General features: G+C 41.4%; 1 protein-coding gene across 1 annotated transcript in view; it reads right to left on the reverse strand.

The window, feature by feature from the left end:
• Positions 1 to 23,393, reverse strand: part of slc36a1 (solute carrier family 36 member 1) — a 44,248-nt gene that overhangs the window by 16,406 nt on the left and 4,449 nt on the right. The window contains exons 2-11 of the mRNA XM_071513353.1: positions 22,550 to 22,683; positions 20,678 to 20,804; positions 20,165 to 20,255; positions 19,113 to 19,201; positions 18,029 to 18,118; positions 17,224 to 17,308; positions 15,907 to 16,134; positions 12,300 to 12,398; positions 11,298 to 11,464; positions 8,241 to 8,410 (exon numbers count right to left, since the gene is read on the reverse strand). Coding sequence (XP_071369454.1) covers positions 8,241 to 8,410; positions 11,298 to 11,464; positions 12,300 to 12,398; positions 15,907 to 16,134; positions 17,224 to 17,308; positions 18,029 to 18,118; positions 19,113 to 19,201; positions 20,165 to 20,255; positions 20,678 to 20,804; positions 22,550 to 22,583 — 1,180 coding nt within the window. The 5' untranslated portion in view covers positions 22,584 to 22,683. The remainder of the gene's footprint in view (positions 1 to 8,240; positions 8,411 to 11,297; positions 11,465 to 12,299; positions 12,399 to 15,906; positions 16,135 to 17,223; positions 17,309 to 18,028; positions 18,119 to 19,112; positions 19,202 to 20,164; positions 20,256 to 20,677; positions 20,805 to 22,549; positions 22,684 to 23,393) is intronic.

The following is a 23,393-nucleotide window of genomic DNA, read 5'->3' on the forward strand; positions in this document are numbered from 1 at the left end:
TTAAGACTTCTTGTTAGATTTACTCTACACATAGGCCGACCAACGACGCGCTGCTTCAGTCTCATCTTGCATTCCCATTCAAAACCAAAGGCAATCTCCTACACGCAGAACATGATTCCTCCTCGTTCCCTTGCTTCCTTCATTCATGCATGCATCAGTGGGATCCCATCGGGACCGAGTCTTTTCCGTCGCTGCACATCTCCACATTCAACACACACACTCTCTGCTCTGTGCCAATTAAACCAGAGGCTTCCTTGCAAATGACCTGCAGACATAAAGTGGCACATGTATGCATTTATTCCCTTTTATTAGCTTATCAATATGCGTGTGCAGAAACCTGTAAAGCGTGGCAAATGACATTTGCATAATTCTCTATAGGTTCCAATCATAAGTAATAAAGGCTATGAAGATCCTGGTGCTAAGAGTTGTATTTCTGTAACTCAATAGGTAGAGCAAGGTACTATCACTGCCAGGGATAGAAGTGTAGGCGTGCTGCTTGGCAGGAAATGAACTTTTTTAACCTCCAAGTGGTCACTGCTTACCTGTCAAAGTCTCTTTTAGACCAACTGACCAACTTCAAACCAGCTACTCAGCAGCATCTGGGACATCACTGTGGATCAGCGAGCTGAGCTGCATGAGGTTTACACCAAGCGGACAAAACCACAGGTGAATTTTGAAGCCAATCCTGAAGTGCAGCAGCAGCAGTTCCTCCAAGAGGTTATGGTCTCAGTAGATAATTTCACTTCTTCTAATGTGTGTCCTTATGGTGATTTTCCAAATAACTGTGTCATTAACAGGATTTTTATTTTTTTTTTAAGCTTTTGAACAGCAGTGTATCTCCTTTTTATCGTTTATTTTGTAATTGTGTTTCTTCTTCACGTTCACTTTTATCTGTTTACATCTGTGTTTAGTTGCATGTCTGTTTGTTTTCTAGTTGTATCCATTTATCCCCTGTATTACCTTTTATTCCTTTTTTTGTTATTTTTTATTTATTTATGTTTATTATTCAACTGTTTTATTTATTTGATTGTGGTAAATTCTGCATCATTGTATTTTGGGGTTTTTATTGTATGTAAAGCACTTTGTAAACTTTGCTTTTCGAAAAGTGCAATACAAATAAAGTTATTATTATTATTAATAGATATAAAACAGGGTTCCTTTCCTAGTGATTGACAGGTCACTGATTACGGGCCAATAGCAGGCGGCGTAGCGGCTCTGCAGACGACCCGAATTCCACCCTCGCCTCGCTGTGGCTGCTCCGGCTCCAAAAAAGGTCAACGTGGCGACCGTGAACACAATCTCCAGGTTTCAAAACAGACCTTCAGAAGCCAGTGGGTTGACATCACACTCACTACGTCCCTCTGTTGTTTAGTCTATGGTACACATGTTCAAAACTGGCTCACAACTTTGTCTGCAGTCACTCTCTCTAACTCTCTCTACCCCTCTCTCTCACTCTCTCTTTCCCTCTCCTCTCTCTGTCTGTATGTCTTATCCTCTCTCTGTCTCCATCTTCCTCACAGCGCTGCATCTTCCCCGTTACTCTCCACCATATACAATAACATCTAATAAAGCATACATGCCATGAAAAGAATCTTAAGTACCTCTTGGTACTGAGGAATGAAAAGCATCTGAATTAAACCTAACTTGAGAACGCACATTTATCTGCTACATTATGAACCCTTCACAACTCCCTACTGGCTGACAAAAATTAAATTGCACTCTATCGTTTTGTGGACGCCTTTATCCAAAGTGCCTCACATTAACACAAGGGCATGAGGTACATTAGCAATACGGCTGGCCCAAGAGGAAATCAGCCACTAAGCCGGGCAGTGTTTGTGCCTTGCTCTGCCCCTGGAGCTGCACGAGGAATGGGACTCCTAACACTGGCTCTACTAGTGCCATGCAAAAAAAACAACAACTCTAAATCGCAATATGAACTTCTATAATTTCCAAATCGCAGAGGCTTCAATTAATTGCATAAAAGAGAGGAGTGTCTAAAGTGGATTTCTAAACAAGGTGTTTTAGTGCTCCAAGTAATCTTTGGTCCATGAAGTTCAATATTACTGAAAACCTTTCATCACAGTCAAACTCAGTAAATCCTACACAATGACATCTTATTAACAAAATCACGTTTCTTTAAACAATTTTAAAGTTCTAAAAAGATACTGACAAGAAAAACTTTTGATGATATGAATCGCAGTTTTCTGTCAATATCTTTCAGCCCTTAATACCCATGAAGCTATGCAGGACCCACACTGGAGTTACAGGGTTTGAAAACAGAAAAAGAAAACACAGCCATATCCTGGAAAAAAAACCATCTAATTTCTCCTTCTAAGAAAATGTCCCTCTGAAGCAGCTGGACAGACTTTGTGTCTATTGTAGAGACTTCTTGCCGGTCAGAGTGACCTACTTTGCAGATCACAGCCTGGACAGAAATTTCCAAACCTTTCTCAGACAGAACAAGGGTGGAAGTGAACACCTCGTTCCAAGAAACATGCTGGGGTGGAAATACAGAACAGTGGCCTCCAGAATTATTGGTTCTTTTGGTGAAAGACATAAATGATGTAACAGAAAAACAACCCGAGCCTCGAGCCACAGAGGTCTCACATTTTACCATCATGCTCGCTGTACCACTGCTGTTCTGCTGCTCCGACTCTGAGAGAAAGTGCTTGCACAACTAAACTTCTGCCCCCTTTGCGGCCATCAGAAAGAACGGCCTGGCAAGCAGCAGTTTGAAAGTTTACAGCGGCGTGCTACATTATGTCTCCTCAGCTCTGTCGACAACATTTGAGAAAGAAAAGGCTGCAGTGGTTGTTGCAGGACTGGTGGAGGATGACTATCACTGTTTATCACTGTATATTCTCCACAACAAATCCATAAAAAAGTGATAACTACATCTATTTAAAATGTTGTAAGTAAAGGACTAAAGATCACTGATAACATCAATAATATGCAATATTGCTTTTTATTTTCATGCTAGCAATCATTTTGTCAGAGCAGGAGCCAATTTTTTTTTTTTACAAATGGTGGAAATCTCATTTTGGAATGACGCTCTTCACATAGTATAAATTTTAACCACCAGTTTTCAATAAATAAAGGAACATTTTGCTTTATGTTAATTCTAAGCAACCAGCATTTTGAAGTTTTTCGTCCTAGCACTCACACTGATACCAAGAGTCAGTATGCTACTGATAGATATTCAGTACACGGACCGCTACACATGTACTCCACTTTGTAAACACAATGGAATGTAGAGGAGAGGGTCCTATCCTCCTCATCACTTGTAAATTGGCCATTGATTTCAGTCTGCCTGCTGCAAACCCTCAATTACTTCTTCAGTTCCTTGTTTTTGACATGTGTATCAGCTGTTTTGAAGGCCTCATTTAGCCTTTTACTTTCTTTAAACAGCAGCAAGGAACAACAGACGAAGCAAACAACAGAATACGTAAACTATCACTGATTTCCCAATGATGCACTAGTTAGCATAAAGGCCCAAACGCACTGAAAGCGATAACTGACGTGCCTCATTTGACGCGCAAACTGATGCTCCTATGGCGCACTGCAGGCATCAGATTTGAAATGCCAACACCACAGAACCAGCAGTATTTTGGGAAAAGGTCGCTATTTATATGTAGGCAGGCACAAGTTTGTATGCTTTACAGATACCCTGCATTAATTAGCCTATAACTTTACGTTACATAAGGCAGGAGGGAACTGTTGGTGCTGCTGCTGCTTTCGTCAGTTGGTTGGCAGTAGAACACCGGTAAAGCCACTGGGGACCAGCCATCTCATTTCATCTTTTATTTTTTCTTCCAGGTGGGTGAAATTCACATAAAGCACAGCTAATCATAACTCTATACTATGTTAATTAATTGCTGTTGTTAGGTTTATGTAGCAAGCTAAGTTTTATGACCAGTAGATGTCAGTAAACGTTCATGATAGATGATACCGGGTGGGTCTGTTATGCTAACGTAACTACCAAGGGTCTAAGCTTTTATTTTTCTTATTTTTAGTATCTGACATGGACAACACAACGGTTAAGATCTATAGTAATATAAGTAGTAGAAAATCGAAACAAGGTCGGAGTAGGGGCGTCAAGGCAGTTTGACGCGCCTCATAACGCTTTTGGTGCGTGTTCGGCCATTTAAAACAATAGGTGTACTTCAAAACGCGCGTCAGGCACTTTCAGTGCGTTTGGGCCTTAACTGGGTCAGTTTGCCAGTCACAATCAATCCATCCATCACTTAGTCTCAATCAATCCATCAGTCACTGGTAGAGAATTGTATTCAAAAGTCGTTCAAAAGCCTCACTGGAGGGACAGAGGGAGTTCCTCTTTGAATTGCTTTGAAACAACAAATGTCGAGCTGGCTGACTGAGATTAAACTATTTGGTGGACGCTTTTATCCAAAGCGCCTTGCAGTACCAAGAGTGTATACTTTTAAAAGAAAAAAACTTTTCTAATGACAATGTACCTTTCCTTTCTGGGCCCATTTTGTTGTTTGGTAGTGTATTTTCCTTATTCCACTGGACTGCAAGCCAAACATAGACAACATGACGTAACGTCCAGATATTTCCAGCAGCTACAATAGAGTTTGATATAAGAAAATGTTTCAGGATGTAAAACATCAGCGGTAAACGTCAGGTTTTGGTGTCAGTCCCTCAGAATCAAAGAGCGAGGGCTTCTTTCTAGAGCCGCCATTTTTGCACCGAGAGACGTTCAACAATCATACAGGGAGAGATCCATCGTAGAAGAAGAAGAGAGACCAATTTCTCCACCCACAGGAGAGAGCAGGAGAGAGACCAGAATGCAATGCAGCAACAAACCTCTCGGTATCACTATTGCTCTCTCAATCTACACACAAAACCCACAGCTGAAATGTTCCGGCATACATACATCTAATTTGTTCTTAGAAAATGTATGCAATTACCACTCAGAGAATATAAATATGTGGCAGGCAAAACTTTGATACCGGTTGGTGAATTCTGTAAAAGATAAGTTTACACTACCAGTCAAAAGTTTGGACGTACACATTTTTCTTTATTTTTACTATTTTTCACAATTTTAGAATAATAGTAAAGACATCAAAACTATGAAATAACACAAATGGAATTATGCAGCGACCAAAAAAGTGTTAAACAAATCAAAACTATCTTATATTTTAGATTCTTTAAAGTCGCCGCCCTTTGCCTTGATGGAAAGGCAAAGGCTTTGGAAAGAAATTCATACATAGGCATCAACTTCACTATTTGTATTTATCTACGAAACTCATTTCAAGCATTTAAGCAGAAGCCTTTAGATTAAATGGCTTAGAACATTCAGTCAGGTGTGTCCAAACTTTTGACTGGTAGTGTATTTCCTACCAAACAAACTCCAGCCTCATTCTCTACTCATTGAGCGACACGGGGAGAGAAGCCCCCCGCCTTGGCAGTGTTATTGTTAGTGTTAATACACTGGAGTGTAAATGGGTGGAAGCCTGCCCCCTAGTGAACTCAACCCGTCTCTGCAGCTCCGCGGTGAGTCTGACCGGAGAGGCGCGGGACGACGGCCAGTAACAGGATCAGCAGTCCTGCCTGAATGGAAATCAATAGCAATAGGAGGAGTATTGCTGCTATAAATAGCCTAGCAGGGCTATTACAGGAAAGTGTTTGCTGCTGTGTGAAACTGGGGAGGGACGAGAGGGGAGTTGGGTGGGTGTGTGGGTGTGTGTGTGTGTGTGTGTGTGTGTGTGTGTGTGTGTGTGTGTGTGTGTGTGTCGGGCCGCGTGGCTAGTTAATCACTGGGTTTTCATTTCCACTCCGAACCAACGTGATAGCTTCTGCTCTATGTTGGAAAGGCTGGGGAGCAGCTGTGATGAGGTTACACACACACACACACACACACACACACACACACACACACACACACACAAGCTGTGTGTGTGGCTGCATGGCCACGCACACGCACACTGCAGACACACGCATACACATTCATAAATGCACACACACACACACACCTGGTGATACACACCCACCCAGCTGCTGATACACACAAACACATGTAATTGTCCATGCAATCACGCCTACAGCCACACACACACACACACCTGTTGAGGCCCACACACACACACGCAAATACACACACACACCTGTAAACGCAGAGACACACACACACACACACACTTCACGTGATTGCTGGCTGAATGTCACAGATTAATTTCAACAGAAACGTTTCTCTGTTTCCCAGACAGCAGCGGTCCAATCTTCTCACACTGGGCTGCCTGCATAAACACAAACACTGCAGGATTCTCCACTATATAGAAAACAACCAGCAGCTGCATTTAACTGCAACTACTTTTAACATGAGGAGAATCACAAATGCCATTCCTTCTGCACTCACTGACTACATTTACATGGACAGCAATGATCCGATATTAACCCGATTAAGACAATAGTCTGAATAAGAAATTGCCATGTAAACAGCATTTTCTGATTAACCGATTCTGATTACCCAAATGTAATCATAATCGCATTATGACAGATTAATCTTTTATTTAGATTAAACTCAATACTCAGATTATTGCTGTCCATGTAAACACAGTCACTGTAAATTACTCTGCAACAGCTAAAATAAATGGCTAAAATGTGATTGATGAAATGATAATAACTCTATTAAATGTGCCTTTAACTCTGACTGCATTTGACAGAAATTGATTCATGAGTCACGCTGAATAGAGGCATCATCTTAAATGGCTAAATTGTGTTTTGTGAAATGATAACAACCTTCACCGACTGTTTTTAACTGAAACTACATTCAGCGTTAAAAAAAAAAGAGCCGTGCATGCTGACTGTTCTGTTTGCACTCATTGTAAGTCACTGTGGATAAGTCCTCTAAATGGTGTGATTTGTAAAATTATTACGTTTAACTACTGAATTAAACACAAAGCACCAAGCTGTCTGCCTTGACACGGTTTTCTGTAATAAGGTCAGGTACAAGTGCTATTTTATTTATCTATTTTGAGCCCAGTTATTAACCATTAGTCACAGGCACTGAATGAAAACAGCATCTGCTTGCATGAATAGGGAGCTGAGGTAAAAATCACATCTGACAATATATTCCATTTACTGGACGCTTTTATCAAAAGCGCATTAGAGTGCCTTGTGTCCGTGCATTTTTAGCATGGGTGTCCATGGTGGAACTGAACCCCTAACCTGACAGTGTTAGTGCCACGCTCTACCCACTATCAACATCTGGTATAACTCCCATAGACAACTATTCCAAATTAAATGCAAATGTTTATCTAAAAATTCAGATCTGACCTACATGGTTTGATTGTAAATGCAACAGAGCCTTGTGGGTTTTAATCTTTTTGCACTTTTTTAAACATTTATTCATCCCAAGATAAATTCTTCCACTCTTGGCGACTGAGCAGCTCCACTGGAGCAGATGGGGGAGTTCAGTTCCTTGTTCAAGGGCACTTTGACGGAAGTTGTTGAGGGAAGGGAGAGGCAGACTGTCCCGGCCGATCCGGGGAATCAGTTGGCGCTCCAGAGCGCTAGTGATTGAGGGAGAGCAGAGCGAGCGCTTCCCACACACTTCCCCTCCCTGAGTTTCCCAGCCAATCAAGCATTCGAAGCGGCAGTCTTCTGGGCAGAAGCCTGCTTCTCTGTCCCGCTGTACCTCAGCTGTCGTCTGCTTCTACCAAACCTCACCATGGGGATGTGCGCTGACATCCCCATGTACCATTCAATCTGAACTGGCTAGTAAGTCAGCCTTCCATTTTTACCTCGCTGTGAAGTTCTTAGAGAAGAAGAGCGAGTTGTAAAAAGAGAAGACAGATCTCAGATGTGGTCTCTTGCACATTTTGAGCTGCTCCTCATTTTGTGACTCATTAAAAAACGCCTTCATTCGTTGGCTGTGATTGCCTTCATATCTGAAGATGCCAGCTGGCATGCTGGTTGTCGCTGCTTGTTCTTTTTTTGTAGAAATTAACCTAATAAAAAATTCAATAAAAGATACAAGGCGCACTACAGAACTAAGTTCAAAAACTTTCCACCAGCTGGGAACTAAGTACAAACCAGAAGTCAATCTCTGGTTCTTGTAGAGGGGTGGAATGAAGGTATTCTACTGGATTCTATTGTATGAGACCGCATCTGAGGATACAATGAATGGAAGAGGAAAGTCAAGGGGCTGGGCTGAAGCTGGGGACTCAAGTCACCCCATGTGGAACCCGGTCTTATTTTGTGGACTGGTCTGTACTTACAGGTGAACATGACCAGGGCAGAGCGGAGCAGCAGGTCCACGGGCCGCTCCCACCTCTCCGACACACGGGCCACCACTGGCGGGATGAGGATCTCAGCCGGAACGTAGAACTGCAGGGCGAAGGTTATGAAGATGCCAAAGCTGTACAGCAGCTTCACAGCCTGGTATGTCCTGGAAAGAGACAGAGAGAGAGGGGGAAGGAAAGAGACAGACAGAGAAAGAAAGAACGAGAGGGAGAGAAACATAAGACAGAGAAAGAGAAAGAGAGACATGTTAGGCAAGGGGACAGGCATGAAGAAACTGATAAATATACAGAACAGTTACAGTATCGCAATAAAAATTACTGCAGAGAAAAAATATGCTTTGTTTATTACACTGCAACACAGCTACTCAAAAGTCTTTGATCCAACACAAAATACAGCAGCAGCGACAGCACAAGGCTTCAATTTTCCAGTTCAAGATCCATCAAAAAGCATATGACAAGATGAAGGGGAATCAATTGGGAACCCTTCTGAGACGAAAAGCAAACACTGATTGTCCTCCACTGATTTTTTTTTTTTAACACAGAAGCTGGTAATTATAGTCTTTGGGTTTTCAAGCTCATTGAGCAGCCAATCTATTCCACTAATTAGTCGAATCACTCCAGTCAGGGGAGGCATCTCACAAGACGTCTCCTGCAGCAGCGATGATAGTAACAAGTAATGAGCAAGCAAATCTAATCTGAGCTTTTAGTTTGGCTAACTTTATTATCCCTAAAAGGGAAATGGGTTTGCAGAAAGAAAAAAAATAAAATGAGAACACGGCGTGCCTGAGCTTTTTTATCAGAGGGAGGAAAATAGTGTTAATCAAAACTTTTATGGACCAAATCAGACGACAGACACTATAGATTTGTGAGCAAAGTTAGTTTGCCCTCTGCAAGTAAAGTTTTGCTCCTAATCTTCTTATTTGTGTAATGTCCGGAGATTTATGAGCTCCTAATCATCATGCGCCGGGCTCTGCAGAGTGGATGCTGCCTATTAACACCATCAACCCTTCTGCTATGGCTCTAAACTAGCCAATCTTAAAGTAATAATCTGTATTTAATTATATATGAAAATTAAATATCCATTTTGTTACTTTCTATCACCAATATAATGTAACACAATAGTGATTCAACCTGTAGCCAGTTCATGAAAGCTTTTACACTTGCTGCTGTCCTAAACACCTGGAGCAGGTAGCGCTTTCCAGGGAAGAATCCTCTGCTGCACAGAAGTGATGCGTTGTAGGTTTACAGAAGCAGCAACAGCGGTTTGTTTGGAATTAATAGAAGAAGAACCGGGTAGTTAGTTATGAGCAGTGATAGCCACCATGGCTGAACAGACAAAGAAAAGAGCGCCACCTACAGAAAGTCCCAAAAGTCAAACTCTATTGCTAAGTACTAACTTAGTGTATTTACTTTAGAGAGAGAGCAAAATAAAAGCAGGTCAGTAAAGTGATCATGCTCCATTTTGCTCAGAATACTCGGCGCTGAAATAAAACAATATTGTTGTAGCGTGAATGCTGGAGTAACAATGTACCGTTATTGTTTATAGATATCTTTATAGTTAGTGTTCTAGACTTGGTACACACATCGCAGACACCATCACATGGTCTCTTAACACCAATTGCATCCTCAAGAAAGCACAGCAGAGACTGTACTTTCTGAGGCGTCTCAAGAGTTTTGGCATGAGCACCAAAGCTCTTGTGAACTTTTATCGCTGTACCATAGAGAGTGTTCTGACAGGCTGTATCACAGTGTGGTTTGGCAACCTGACCGTTCAGGACTGCAGACTGCTACAAAGGACTGTAAAGACAGCAGCAAAAACCATTGGCACAGAACTACCACAACTTCATAACATCTACACCACTCGCTGCAAAAGGAAAGCCCAAAACATCATTAAGGACACCAGACGCCCCGCTCATGTTCTGTTCTCGCTCCTTCCATCTAAAGAACGTTACCGGAGCCTCAAATCACACACCACCCGTCTCAGTAACAGTTTCTTTCCACAGGCAGTCAGGTTGCTGAACAGCTGACGCACCCATATGCACTGCACACTGTTGTTGCATAATATGTAATGTTATTGTGTACTGTATATTGTGTATATAATGTATACATATGAGTGCATTGTGTACATAGTTTATGTAGGTCTGTAGTGTCTTTCTCTTTTTTGTTGGTTTTGTGATGGTGTGCCCTTTGTGTTAAGGCAGAGAGAGCCAGAGCACAAGTATTTAATTGTATTTTAATACACATGACAATAAAGTTGAAAGTGAAAGTGAAAGTGAAAGTGAAGTTGAACGGGCCACAAGTATAACATTATTGTCAGTTGTTATTTGCTTCAGGCCATCGATTGTAATACATATGGTGCATTAACGTAAGTAGACAGCTACCATGCCGTTTCATAAAATATGTTTGTATTTCTATACAATAGTGTAGACATTACAGTCTTAAATTCTGGCATTGCATTATTTGTCGTTTCTTCACTCAGTACAGCAGCCCTTGCTTGTTTGTTTGTTTGTTTGTTTGTTTGGGTTTTGGAGCTGCTGTCAGTCCAGTGACGTCAAAGTACTGGAGACACGCTGGGAAGCACAATGCAAAACACCACAGCAATGACCGCTTATCACCAAAGATGTCACCCAAAAAACAAGACTCAAGCAGATTATGACTTTAAACTACTGGTTGTGATCTTAAATGGATGGCAGGCTAGTCTATGTTGAGTGTGCCTTAATTAATCTGGCTCCCAGGGTGAACATTTAAAATAAGAAATCCCTGCTTTCACAAATGACATTAATAGATAAACTTTGTTAAACTTGCTTATATTGAGAATGCGGCTGTACCCAATAGTATACTCTACAGCACCAAGCAATTAAGATAGTGTCAGGTAAGTAGTCAATCAGAAAGGTCAGAAAGAATACCAAACTGTCCGATGTGCCAAACCCCACCTACTCCAAGCAGACTGAAACAAACGCTACGAATCAGTTGCGTGTGCTATTTGATCTAGGTCCGAGACCTAGAATGCTAACTAAACGCTAATTAGCTTACCAGCAGTTGGGCAGGTTGAGCGTGATGCTGCTGCCTATGTGCTCTCCGAAGCAGATGTAGCCTACGGTGCCGAGGCTGATGTAGAGGAAGGTGACGATGCCCATGCCCAGGTACAGAACCAGGGTGAAGCTCTGAGGCCGCTGCATCTTGTTCTCCAGGGGAAGGACCTGCCGAACCGGGGGGAGACAACCAGATCGTAAAACTAATTTATTTTTTGGGATGTTGTCTTTTTTTAACACTAGAGGTCAATATAAGTGAAAAATAAAATCTCTCAACAGTGTTCCCACAAGTTTTCTATTTTAAAATATAGGCCTAATTTTTTTCCATGCTGTAATTTGTTGAAGATTTTGGCTTGTCGTCATTATGATGAAGGCTAAAGTTGTGTTGACATTTCAGCGAAAGAACAAGGTTCTTTCACTTCGTTAGCAGCAATGAAAAGCACAATGCTGTAGCCTCATTCTTCTCTAATGTCATTTGACCCTTCTTTACAGTATATGCATTACAAGCCTTGAAATCTCACTAGCTAGAGAGACACCTACCAGTTATCCCAGAGCAGAAGTAAAATTAAAAGTCCCCTGGAATACTACAGGGTCGTTCAATGGCAAGGTGTAGCATTATATTGTGAAAACACCCTCTGAGTGCCACTCTAGTTTGATTTTTTTGTACTCCCATCGAAATATTGGTCTAATTCACTTGAGGTTCAGTGAGTAGGCAAAGTTAGTAGGCAAAGTGAAACAAACCAGACCAATACAATGGAACAACCTAGCAAACTCTGGTTCCGACTTTAAAAGGACTGTTACAGTGTGGAAACGCCCTTAGTGTCACGCAAGATGTCAAGATGTTGTTTCAGACGAATTTCCTCCCTAAAAATCAAAGGCCCGACTCGGAAGTATATGGGAGGTGTGTGTGTATAAGTGTGTGTATGTGTTTATGTGTGTGTGTGTGTCTTGGATCAGCTTGACCCCGAGTCTAGAGTGTTGTGTCATGGTCAAAGTCACGTACCACTCCGATCCCCTCGAAGGCGAAGATGGCCATCCCAAAGAAGAGAGGGTAGTCTTTGGCTCGCCCTACTTTCGGCAGGTCGATGGGGTATGGGATGTTCTGGATGGAAAAAAAGCAGTTCAGTTTTTTTTACACCTGAAATAGACAATAATTCCCCAGTTTGTAAATGCTACAGCCTCTGTCTCGCATATGCTTTGGCACTGCCCCACTGTAATTTCTTTTTGGCAGCAAGTCTTTTTTTTTATTATCACAAGACTTTGTTGAACGCTCAATTCTGATTGGCCAATGAACACACTCTGAGGTCTGTTATTTTCTGAACAATAGACCGCTGTTTCACATTTAATCATATCACTCCCTTCATTCAAAAATAAACTCAAAACCCACCTTTTCAAAAAGGCCTACAATATCTAACTCCCACTGCCTCTCCAGAACTGAAATGCATCATTATCATTATCATCATCATTTTGTATCAATGTTTTTTTTTGTATGTATTTTATATTTATTTTACTTTCCCCTAACTGTTGTAAAGTGTCTTTGAGTACTACATAAAGTGCTTACAAATAAAATGTATCATTATTATTATTATCACTCTGCAGTGAAGAAATCCGGTCCATTTTGATGATTAGTAATCATCAATTATCTGGCAACACCTTGTGCCAAAAAGGCATTACTCCCTGGTACTGCAGATTGTCCTGCTAGACTCGTTTTTGGGTGTAAGCTGGTAAATTACATTAGCTTGTAATGAAATCATTTTAAATCAGTATTTTATATTAAATCACTAGGGTCTTTGGTAAGTAGCTGTGTAATAAGTGGGATAATGCACAGGGAGATGGTCATTATTGCAAAATAAACCCTGACGGCGTGATTCAAGACCCTGATGAGAGCCGCTGTACATTATCCCTTCATTAGGAAGACAATCCCACGTTCCCCAAGGGTTCTCCTGTTAAACATGATACATATAAATATGATATCCTGTTAAATATAATTAGAATTAACAATTCAGCAAGATCAGTATGGTTATGGCTGCACTTATAGCAGCCAAGAATGTCTTTGCTGTTAGGGGGAAACTACCTCAAGATTTGTCTGATTCAAATCGGATCAATAGATTTCGCCAGGATCCGTGGAGCCTCTGCAAGAACTTTAGAAACATGGACTGCAGCCATTAAGAATGTAAAACACCTTCACATTATTTAACTTCAACTTTTGTTTCTTCATTATCCACATTTTCTTTTCTTCCTTTATAGTCAATTTGGATGTGGGAAGGGGGGGGGGGGGTGTTGCCACAGGTCAGGCTGGGTGGAGGAGCTGTTCTCTGTTGCTCACCCTGACCTCTGACCTCTGTGTGGAAGTGGGGCAAGAGAACAGCGAATTTCCCTACAGGGAGCAATTAAGTATCACATTATCATCATTATACATTCTGAGGTCAAAGGTCAAAGGTAGAGCTAAAACGTGGAAAGGCGGTCAAACCAAACCAAGCAACTCCGAGAGGCAATTACAGACTTTTTTTGCGATGCCTGAATAAGCTCCAGTTTTCCCAAAATTCCTTGCCGAGGTCATTCATCAGCTCCTGACACACGCAGAGCCCATATATCTCACAATTGGATCTTTGCAGGCTTTTTGATGCAGGGAATTGCTTTTTTCAAGGCGAGGCCGTTTCTCAGGGAACATGACTGCTACATATCTGTACCAGGCACACGCCGCGTGATGAAATACTCCACGACCGGAAAACAGGTAATCTAGAGAGTCTGTCGCTAACAGTTGTCCTCTTATCCATAACAACCCCAGAATCCAATCAGCAGGGTAGAGAGAGAGAGAGCGACTGAGTAAAACAGAGGGAGAAACAGAGAGAGAGTCGGAGGTGGCTGGTTGCACAGATAAAGACTAATCACAACAGATTCATTCATTGCTGTTTTTGCAATTGAAAAAAAAAAGCTCCACTGTGAAGGATTATAGTTTTGCACACAGGGAATCTCTTCCCAAAAAAACACAGAAGTTACTGCGTGTTATTTACATTCCCATCTGAAACACATATTTATGTTGTTGGGGAACCAGATCTAGACGTAGTATTCTGCACTTTTGTTATCCTGTCATGAAGTCAACACAGTAAAATGGTAAGAATTGTTGATTTTGTAATATTAAAAGAAGGCATGGAGACTGGTTCACTATCAAATCACTTTTTTCCAACCTTTATTTATCGAGCGAAAGTCAGCAAAAGTCGACTGAGCAACATGCAATAAACAATTATAATTCCCCAGTTTGTAAATGCTATAGGCCACGTCTGTCTTGCATATGTTTTGGCACTGTCCCACTGGCAACAAGTCATGTTTTTTATATTACTACAAGGCTTTGTTGAATGCTCAATTCTGATTGGCCAATGAACACATTATTGTTGTTATTTCTGAATAACAAACCGCTGTTTCAAAGTTAATCATATCACTCTGCAGACAATAAATCTGGTCCATTTTGATGATTAGTAATCAAATTAACTGGTGACACCTTGTGCCAAAAAGACGTTACTCCCTGGTACTGCAGACTGTCCTGCTGGACTGCTGGCGGAAGCTTGTAAATTACATTAGCTTGCAATAAAATCACTTGAAATCAATATTTCATGTTAAATCACTAGGGTCTTTGGTAAGTAGCTGTGTAATAAGCGGGATAATGTTCAGGGCGATGGTCATTATTGCAAAATAATTCACACCTGGGAGCTTCACAGTACAACCAGTCTTCTACTGTTGGCCCTTGAGCATTGCTCAAGGGCCTTTTGACAGCAGTTGCTGAAGTGGGGATTGAGGTTCTCATTCACACCAAATTTAGTCTGTTCAGTCTGCTTCTCTGTGCTCAGTTGGCAGCGGACAACTGGGCCTGATTCATCAATCTTTCCATATTTTTGTAAGTCAGGGAAGAATTCAATACAATGGCCCTTATTTATGAAGATACTAAACTATATCTATAGTTTAGTGAGCATGAGCCATGACGGTCAATCAAGGGGCGGTGGTAGTCTAGAGCTATGGTTCTCAACCTGGAGGTCGAGGCCCTCCAGGGGGTCACAAGATAAGTTTTGGGGGTCATGAGATGATTTGTGGAGTAGGAAAAAAAACATAAGCTGCTAAACAAGTTTATAATCATCATCAGTCTATTTTTTCAGATTTCTGTCTCATTTTTGCTTTTTGTCTTGTGAAATACTGAACAGCTTTGAGATTAATCAAATGAGATCATCATAGAAAAGGAAAATTTGGGGTCACGATCCAAAAAGGTTGAGAACCACCGGTCTAGACCAGAGGCTTTGAGAAGCGTTGTGACTGTTTGTGACCGAAAAGGTTGCTGGTTCAAATCCCTGGAGCGGCTAGGAGAATGCGGGTGGGTAAAGTGAATGAGTTGATCCCTCTCCCTCAACAAAGACATGTCACTGCGCTCTTCAGCAAGGCACACAACCCCACCAACTTCTCTGGTGCAGCTGCAGAAAGAAGCTGTGGTTGTACCGTGTGAACGAGTTTAACTGTATGAACGTGAAGGAGGGTGGAGACGAAAACCAGAATGGAACTCAGTAAACCCTTCCCTGACTAAATAAAGGTTCGCAGTCAGAAACCAGCGACAGATCGGTCCTTACCGCGAACGAGTAGAAGTAGATGAGGACCAGGCTGGCGGTCATGACCAGGTTGGCCACCAGGGAGAAGGGAGCCAGGTACTTCAGGTTGGGGGTGAAGACCAGCAGGATGATGGCGGGCAGGAAGCAGAGCATGTAGAGGCGCGAGTCGAAGCTGGGCACCAGGACCTGCGTCTGGTTGGTCAGGTTGACGTGGCAGTTGAAGGTGGTGGTGTTGGCCGCTTCCACCACCTGGGCAGAAGAAGAAGAAACGTAAAGAAATAAACAGCTCGCTCTTTCAAGTGGAATCCATTTATTTATGAGAGGAAGAGAGGAAAGGATTTAGTAATTTTTTTGTCAGCATGAAGCCTTTTTTACTTTTACCTTTAAGGCACAGAATCAAATGTAACTTTCTGTAAGAAGAGGTGGGGACTCAAGTCACAATTTTTCTGTTTTCTGAATTTGTATGGAATGATTGAATTTATTGAAGTTGAAGCTGATTATAGAAATCAAACTTATGATGCTCTTACTAAGTTTTTATCCTATTAAAACCATATTGCATTGAAAAGTCCTAGATATTTCGTTTTCTGGAAGATATTAAATTGATACTGGACTCTTGATTTGTTCTGACTTGACTTGCTGTTCTACATTTAGACTTGAGACTTGACATTAATGACTTGGACTTGACTTGGTAATCTACATTTAGACTTGGGACTTGACTTGTGCCTCAAAACTTGGGACTCAGACTATACTCATCTAAACTGCTGTTTACCTACACTTAGGCTTACAACATTATAAGCAGGTTTGTCACAAAGTGCTTTACAGAAAACAAAAGAACACAAATAATAAAATCCCATAGTAAGAATAAGAGAGAGAACAAGTGAATCACAAACTCCCTGAAATGTTTGACGATTCCATGAAATGTATTTAATATTGCATTCTGGCTGGTGTGGTAGATGAGGCAGCTTGTGGTGGTGATAGAGAGGAGACAAATAGTGGACAGACACCACCATCTAGTGGTAAGAAACAGTACTACATAAATGAAGGCTCTCTGGGATTCCATTTACCCTAATAGCCAGAAATAAGCCATCAACCCAAATACAATGTTGACAGTTTTGAGGGATATGTGTGATCTGCATGGGGTGTATATGATGTAACCATGCAAACGTACACAATCCATAATATATTCTACTTGAATAATGCTATTCAGTGCAGGTACAGATCTTGCAATCACAGATAAGAGGATAAAACATTTACATTTTAGGTATTCTGCTGTTGCTCTATGTGTGTGTGTGTGTGTGTGTGTGTGTGTGTGTGTGTGTGTGTGTGTGTTATCCTGACCTGCTTGACATTGTCACTGAGGAAGACAAAGTAGGCACAGCAGAAGCCCAGCTGGGTGATGATAAGAAACAAATTCACTGTCCGTCTGAGACATTGAGAGAGAGACATTGATAGACAGAGAGAGAGAGAGAGAGAGAGAGAGAGAGGGAGGGAAGGCAAAAATAGAGGGGAAGAGGGCAGACAGAGAAGAATAATGTCATCCTTACAAATACAACACAAGGCTGAATGAGTGAAGTCACTCTGAGACCAAACTAACTCGTCGTCACGCATTATCTCCAGCAGATGTGACACAGTCTGTCTCAGTGTCAGGGTTTTTGAAGGCCGATGCCAATAATTTTAGACTGAAGTCCCCAATATTTTGTGCCTTTATTCAGTATCTTTAAATCTGACAATTTTCATGGCAAAAAAAACACGAGCATTCAGTGTTTCCCACAGAATTTTCTTCTTGTCAGCGCTGAAAAGCCTCTGAAACAGCATTTAGACCACCAGGGGACACTAAAACTCTCCACTGACTAATGAAATTCTTTCGGGTTAGCAGCTCTTTAAGGCAGAGTGACTCCATAAATTATTCAATGGTAGGGGAAACTCAAGGATACAATAGACCTATAAATGAAGAATTAATTTACAAAAAACCACTGAGCAATTAAACGAACCTCCATCATATCTGCTGGGGACGACATGACTGGCCGATATCCAATATTTAATAAAAGAGCAATACTGATAAACCTACATATCAGTCTAACACAGTCTGTATGTTATCCTCTATACTCAGTATTTAATTGCAGGAGGTAAACGTTCTTCTTACTTTCCCCATCGCGAGTGTCTCCTGAGCCACGGAACGTTTTCCATCCCGTACTGCACCGCCTCGCCGTAGGTCAGAGACGGCTTGTTCACCCTGCGAGGGGAAAAACATTCACACCTCGTTATTCGTTTTGGTTTAACTCAGATGGAAAGGCTTCTCACAGTAGAGAGAGCAGACACCGGAACAGAGACGAGGTATGAACACAGAGAGGCTGTGGTTTGTTTAGTTTCAGGTTATTGTCTCAGTGGTAGGGCGCGTACCATTTGGCTCAGACCTTCCCGCAGCGACCCGGGTTCGAATCCGACCCGTGGTCCTTTGCTGCATGTCCTCCCCTCGCTCTCTCTCCCATACCTTCCTGTCTCTCTCTCACTATATCTCTCAAATAAAGCATAAAATGCCAAAAATAAATCTTTAAAAAAACAATGAATCTATAAAGAACCAGGTCATGGATAGTAAACCCAGCGATCTCATCCTGCGTTACTGTTTAAGATTACACATCAGTAATCGAGGGAGAGCAGACCAAATGTTTTTCCATGATGACTAAAATAAAATTTGCTCTAGAATGGCTATGAACATATTTGTTAGTGTAGTAATACGGCCTGTGACTCATGCATGGCTATGAGAAGAACAGAGGAACTGATGAGAAACTGACTCTCTGAAGCAAAAACAAATCCTCAGAACAGGAAGCCTAGAGAGAAAGCTAAGCATTTCTCCAATGAGCACATGACACGAGTAGTCTACTAGTGAGAGATATTTTTTGAAGCCCCTTGGGGTTTCCTAGTCTTGTCTGTTTTAACTTCTGTATGGATGTGCAAATAAACCGAACCTGAGAACCAGGAACTACTGGTCTGGTTTTCCAGAGATGGAAACCAGACCCGAGCCCCAGGGGAATGGGTGTGTCTGTGAAACCAAGTCTTGACTGAGCCGGGGAACGTTGCAGAAGCATCTAGACCCAACACATTTCTTTCCTTCTTTATTTCTTTCATACATCACCAATAGCTGTAAGGTGGATTTTTCCTTTAACCTTTGTCTAGAGTACTGCCAGTACACTATATAAATAAAGTTTGCCTTGCCATATTGTACTTACTTTGCACTGAGGTGGTGGGAACATTTAACCAGGAGCGTCATACAGTGGACTGCTATGATCCCCATACACAGCAGGCTGACCGGACCAAGCTGGATGGAGGGAGTGAGGGATAGAGGAGAGGGAGAGAGAGGGAGGAAAAGGTTGGGAGAGAGAGAGAATCAAGTGATTTATTTTTTTAATTTTGGGTGATTGATTGAGCTGATATGAAAATGTAAGATTGAATGCCTTATACGTGTCATCATGACAAAAATGCAACTACCATCACTTTCTCAACAGATACGGTTCCTGAACATAAAGATGCATCGTGGCATTTGTGTTCAGTTAAAGAGAGTATAGTATCATTGCCGAAAAGGACCAAAATACCCCTAAAAAAATTAGATCGAGGGGGCAAAAAATGCCCTCAGAAAACCCACTGGCTGACCATGTCTGACTACTATCACAACTGTCATTTTGACTTGATTTTTGAGGTCTGGTTCTAAAAGTGCGATTGTATACGATAATATCACTACATTCTCACTAAAGAATGGCTGTATCTATTTAAATCTGTGTCTACATTAATTTTTTTCCTCACTGGTCCCTCTCTATCTCTTTACACTGTGGTGAGATTGGGTCCGGACCAAGCGGCCAAAACCACAAATTGAATTTTGAAGCCAATAAGGAAGTGTGTGCAGCAGCAGTTCCTCCAACGTCCGCTAGAGACCGGCTCCAAAAAGACTCCAAACCGCCCAAAACCAGGAAGTCAATGAGACCACAACCCAACTTCTGCTAAAAAATAATCAATTTTTTTTGAGAAGAGGTTATGGTCTCAGTAGCTAATTTCACTTCTTCTAATGTGTGTCCTTTTTTCTTTTTTTTTTACCGTCTATGGCCCAGACTATGTAGAGTTCAGATCACAATGCCAGCCGGACCACTTCTACATCCAGTTTTGAAGATCTGATAGCAATGTGAGATCTAATTTCTGTGTGTCCAGGCCTGTCAGCTGATGCGTCCCGGTGAGATCAGACGATAAAAGCGCTGGAACATTGAGTAACCTAAGTAGCGTCTGTCCTTACCACAAGCCCTGCATTCTTGACAGCCAGAGGCAGACCGAGCAGCCCAGTACCAATATTCCCCTTCAACAGGTGGATGAGAGTCTGGAAAAAACTGGAGAAGGAAAAAAGAGGTTATTTTCTTGCTTGTAGTGTGAAAACAAAGCTGTGCAATATTTGCCAATAGACCGTAACCGATGGAACTATCATGGTCTGTGGTTTAGTTGTGCCTGTCTCACATGTATTTATTTATTTGTTTATTTATTACATTGACAAAATCTGTCAATAATAATATTGACTGTAATAACTCAAGTTGTTAAATTATTATTCAATATTTCAATACATTATCAGTTAAAAATGTTACACCCCTTATGGTGTAATCATCACCGGATGACGTAATAATGTGATGTAATTCATTAGCTTAAGATGTTTTACTACATTTTCAATCCATTTAGAGGGATATTTTTATTATTGACTACTGGCTATTGACTGTATATTGGAGGGTGTGTTAACGTGTTTGAGACTCAGCATGCTTACGAGGTTCCTGTCCGTCCTCCGATCCTCTCGTAGTGCCGCTGGGTCCTGGACGGCCCGGGGGGGATGGGAGAGGGACACAGCACATCCGCTTCTGATGGACTGTGGGCCAGGTCCGAGAACATGGGACCTGGAGAGGAGAGGGTTTAAAGAAGTGAGGACAAAAGCCCGAGTCACATTGTGGGGACCTCATGAAATTAATGAATTACCCTTCCAACCTCACACAGGATAATGAAATTAGCTGAAATACATATTGTATAAGGTCAAGATTTGACAATTTGTCACTTTCTGATTAACAAAGCCAAACTTAAAGTTTGCGGCAAACTTCAAAATAAAGCAAAAACAAATTATTGAAATTAATTACTGAGTTCGATTCACACAGCATTAGTATTATCAGGGGACTTTCTGTCTTCACCAAAATACAGGAAGTAATTTGCGCTGGAAGTTTTATTTACATGGCAGATCTGCACGCTTATTAAATCAAGGTGAACTGGTGCGACAGGCTGCTTAAGTTTACAAGGCAGAAGTCTGTTCCCCCAATGAGTAGAAATTTTATTTTTCTTTTTGCAGTCTGCCACACAGCAAACATCAACAATGTAAGACGCCCGATGTGTTTCATGGTCTTTAGAAACTTCGCCTATGGCAATATTCCTACCTCACTGACGTTCACCTGCCAAAAGGGCTGAGAAACCTTGTATAAGCAGAAAAGGGGAAGGCTATTTTCTGTGTATTGTGTAGAGTTTTATGTCCATTGTGCTCTATAATACATCAATATGATAATGATCCAGTCTGTCTTTGAACCTAAAGCCTCCAGAAATTGTAGATCTGACCCAAAGTCAGTAATGAGAGAGAATTTCAACAGACTCCTTTCAAAGTACGAGCCTACAACACAATACAATATACAAAGGATCCCATTGTGCATTCGGGAAGCTGTAATTCCAATTTATTTGTTCTTGATGAAAGTTGCTTTGATGATTCAGTAGCTCCTTGCCCATTTGATTACACATACAGTGTGTGCACATCCACTGCAGCTATGTAATAGATACTAGACGGGTTCAAATTACACCGGCTTTGTCTTTTCAGCTTGTGACCCTCAAAAACAAAGCAATGCCTATTCAGAAAGGTGGACTCTGGCACCAAATAGTGATTTTTATTTTCCCTTTTCAGACTATTTCACTTGAAAGAACCCTAGCAAGAAAGAGGCAATCATTACAAATATTAAAAACATCATAAATGTGTATGCTCGTAATAAATTGTTCCCAGGAAATCATCTTGCAACCCCTCAGAAATAATATAACAACGTCCAGGATGAAACCTCCAACAGAGCCCTTCACCAGTGCTCCATGGCAGACTGGTTTTAAAGTGAAACAAATCAATCACAATGGATTTATAATTCCATAAATCTACTTTCAATGAAATATTTCCAAAGCAACCGACAGAGTGTGCATTGTTGAGATGAAGACCCATAACTGGCTATATTAAATGCCTGGAAAATGTAAATTTTTACACTGAATAATGTGGAACTGGACTGGATTCCAAAAGTTACTTTGTTATCATTCTAATCAGTTACGGTTAACTGCGGTTATTCAAAAGCATTTAGACGTGTGACATCAACAGAAATGTCAAGACTTTAAATATAGATTTCATGTATAGGAGCGCCCAAATACTGTATATTCTTATTGTGTAACAGGAATTTCTATGTGGGTGAAGATACCAAATCAGCGTGCCACTTCCCCAAGGTTTCTTTTATTTGTTTCTTTTCCCAGACCAATCATTTAGCAGAGAAACTCCGTGAGAATGCTGTGATCTTCAAATTCAGTTTCACTTCAACAACTGAACTGTGCGCCGCATCGATAAAACCCTCGGTTTCGATACCTTCACCGTTGATGTCTGCGTTGGTGGAGGCCATGGTGGCTGTGGTGGTCTGGTGGGCGGTCGGGCGTCTTCTCTCCCAGCCTCTCGGGTCCTAGTGCTGGCAGATCAATGAATCCAACATTGACAGCTTCCCACTGTAGGAGAGAGAAACCAATTCACTGTCGGGGCAGAGGTTTAGCAGCAGCATCACAGTGACATCTGAACTTCACAGTGTTTAGCTAAAGTACAGCATCATACTGTTTTGATGTTGAACATGTTGCCCCTTTGATTCGTGTCCCTTTCATTTTGCATTAGCAATTAATACATTGCCCTCTTAACATTGCATAAAAAAACAGGAATCAAACAATCCCTAATAGGCAAATTTGTAATTTTTCAAACAGTGGTTTTGTAAAAACATGTTCTGTCAACTTCTGTGTAATGCAGCAGCCCTGAGGTGCTGTCTAGCCCGAAGCCGTATGTCTGTTTGTGCTGTGGCATAGTACTGTATCTTCAATAATAAATCATCTGTACATTGCAACATTTCATTTAGGCATGAAACTTTATATATTCATCACCTTTGTCAAGACAATGTTAACATATTTAAAGGTGCATTTAGTAATCTTTCACTTCGATCGACCTCCCCCTTGGATAACGGTGGGTCTGTACCTGACACAAACAATAACATAATATTTAAGATGAGGAAGCAAACTAATTAGAGCAGAGATCAGGAATGTCTAGTATCTCTAGTGAAGGGGTGAGACTGTCTTCCATTGCAGAGCAGTTGGTTACGTGAGTGGTGGGGAGTTTTGTTCCCCGATAGAGAGCACGGTGAGTTTTGAAAGTGAGAGAAAAAGTGAGTCTTGAA

This window comes from Centroberyx affinis, unplaced genomic scaffold (assembly GCF_046629955.1).
Source record: "Centroberyx affinis isolate AG114_WGS23_722 - 3 ecotype Tasmania unplaced genomic scaffold, CSIRO-AGI_Caff_v1 ptg007033l_1, whole genome shotgun sequence".
Taxonomy (NCBI): Eukaryota; Metazoa; Chordata; class Actinopteri; order Beryciformes; family Berycidae; genus Centroberyx; species Centroberyx affinis.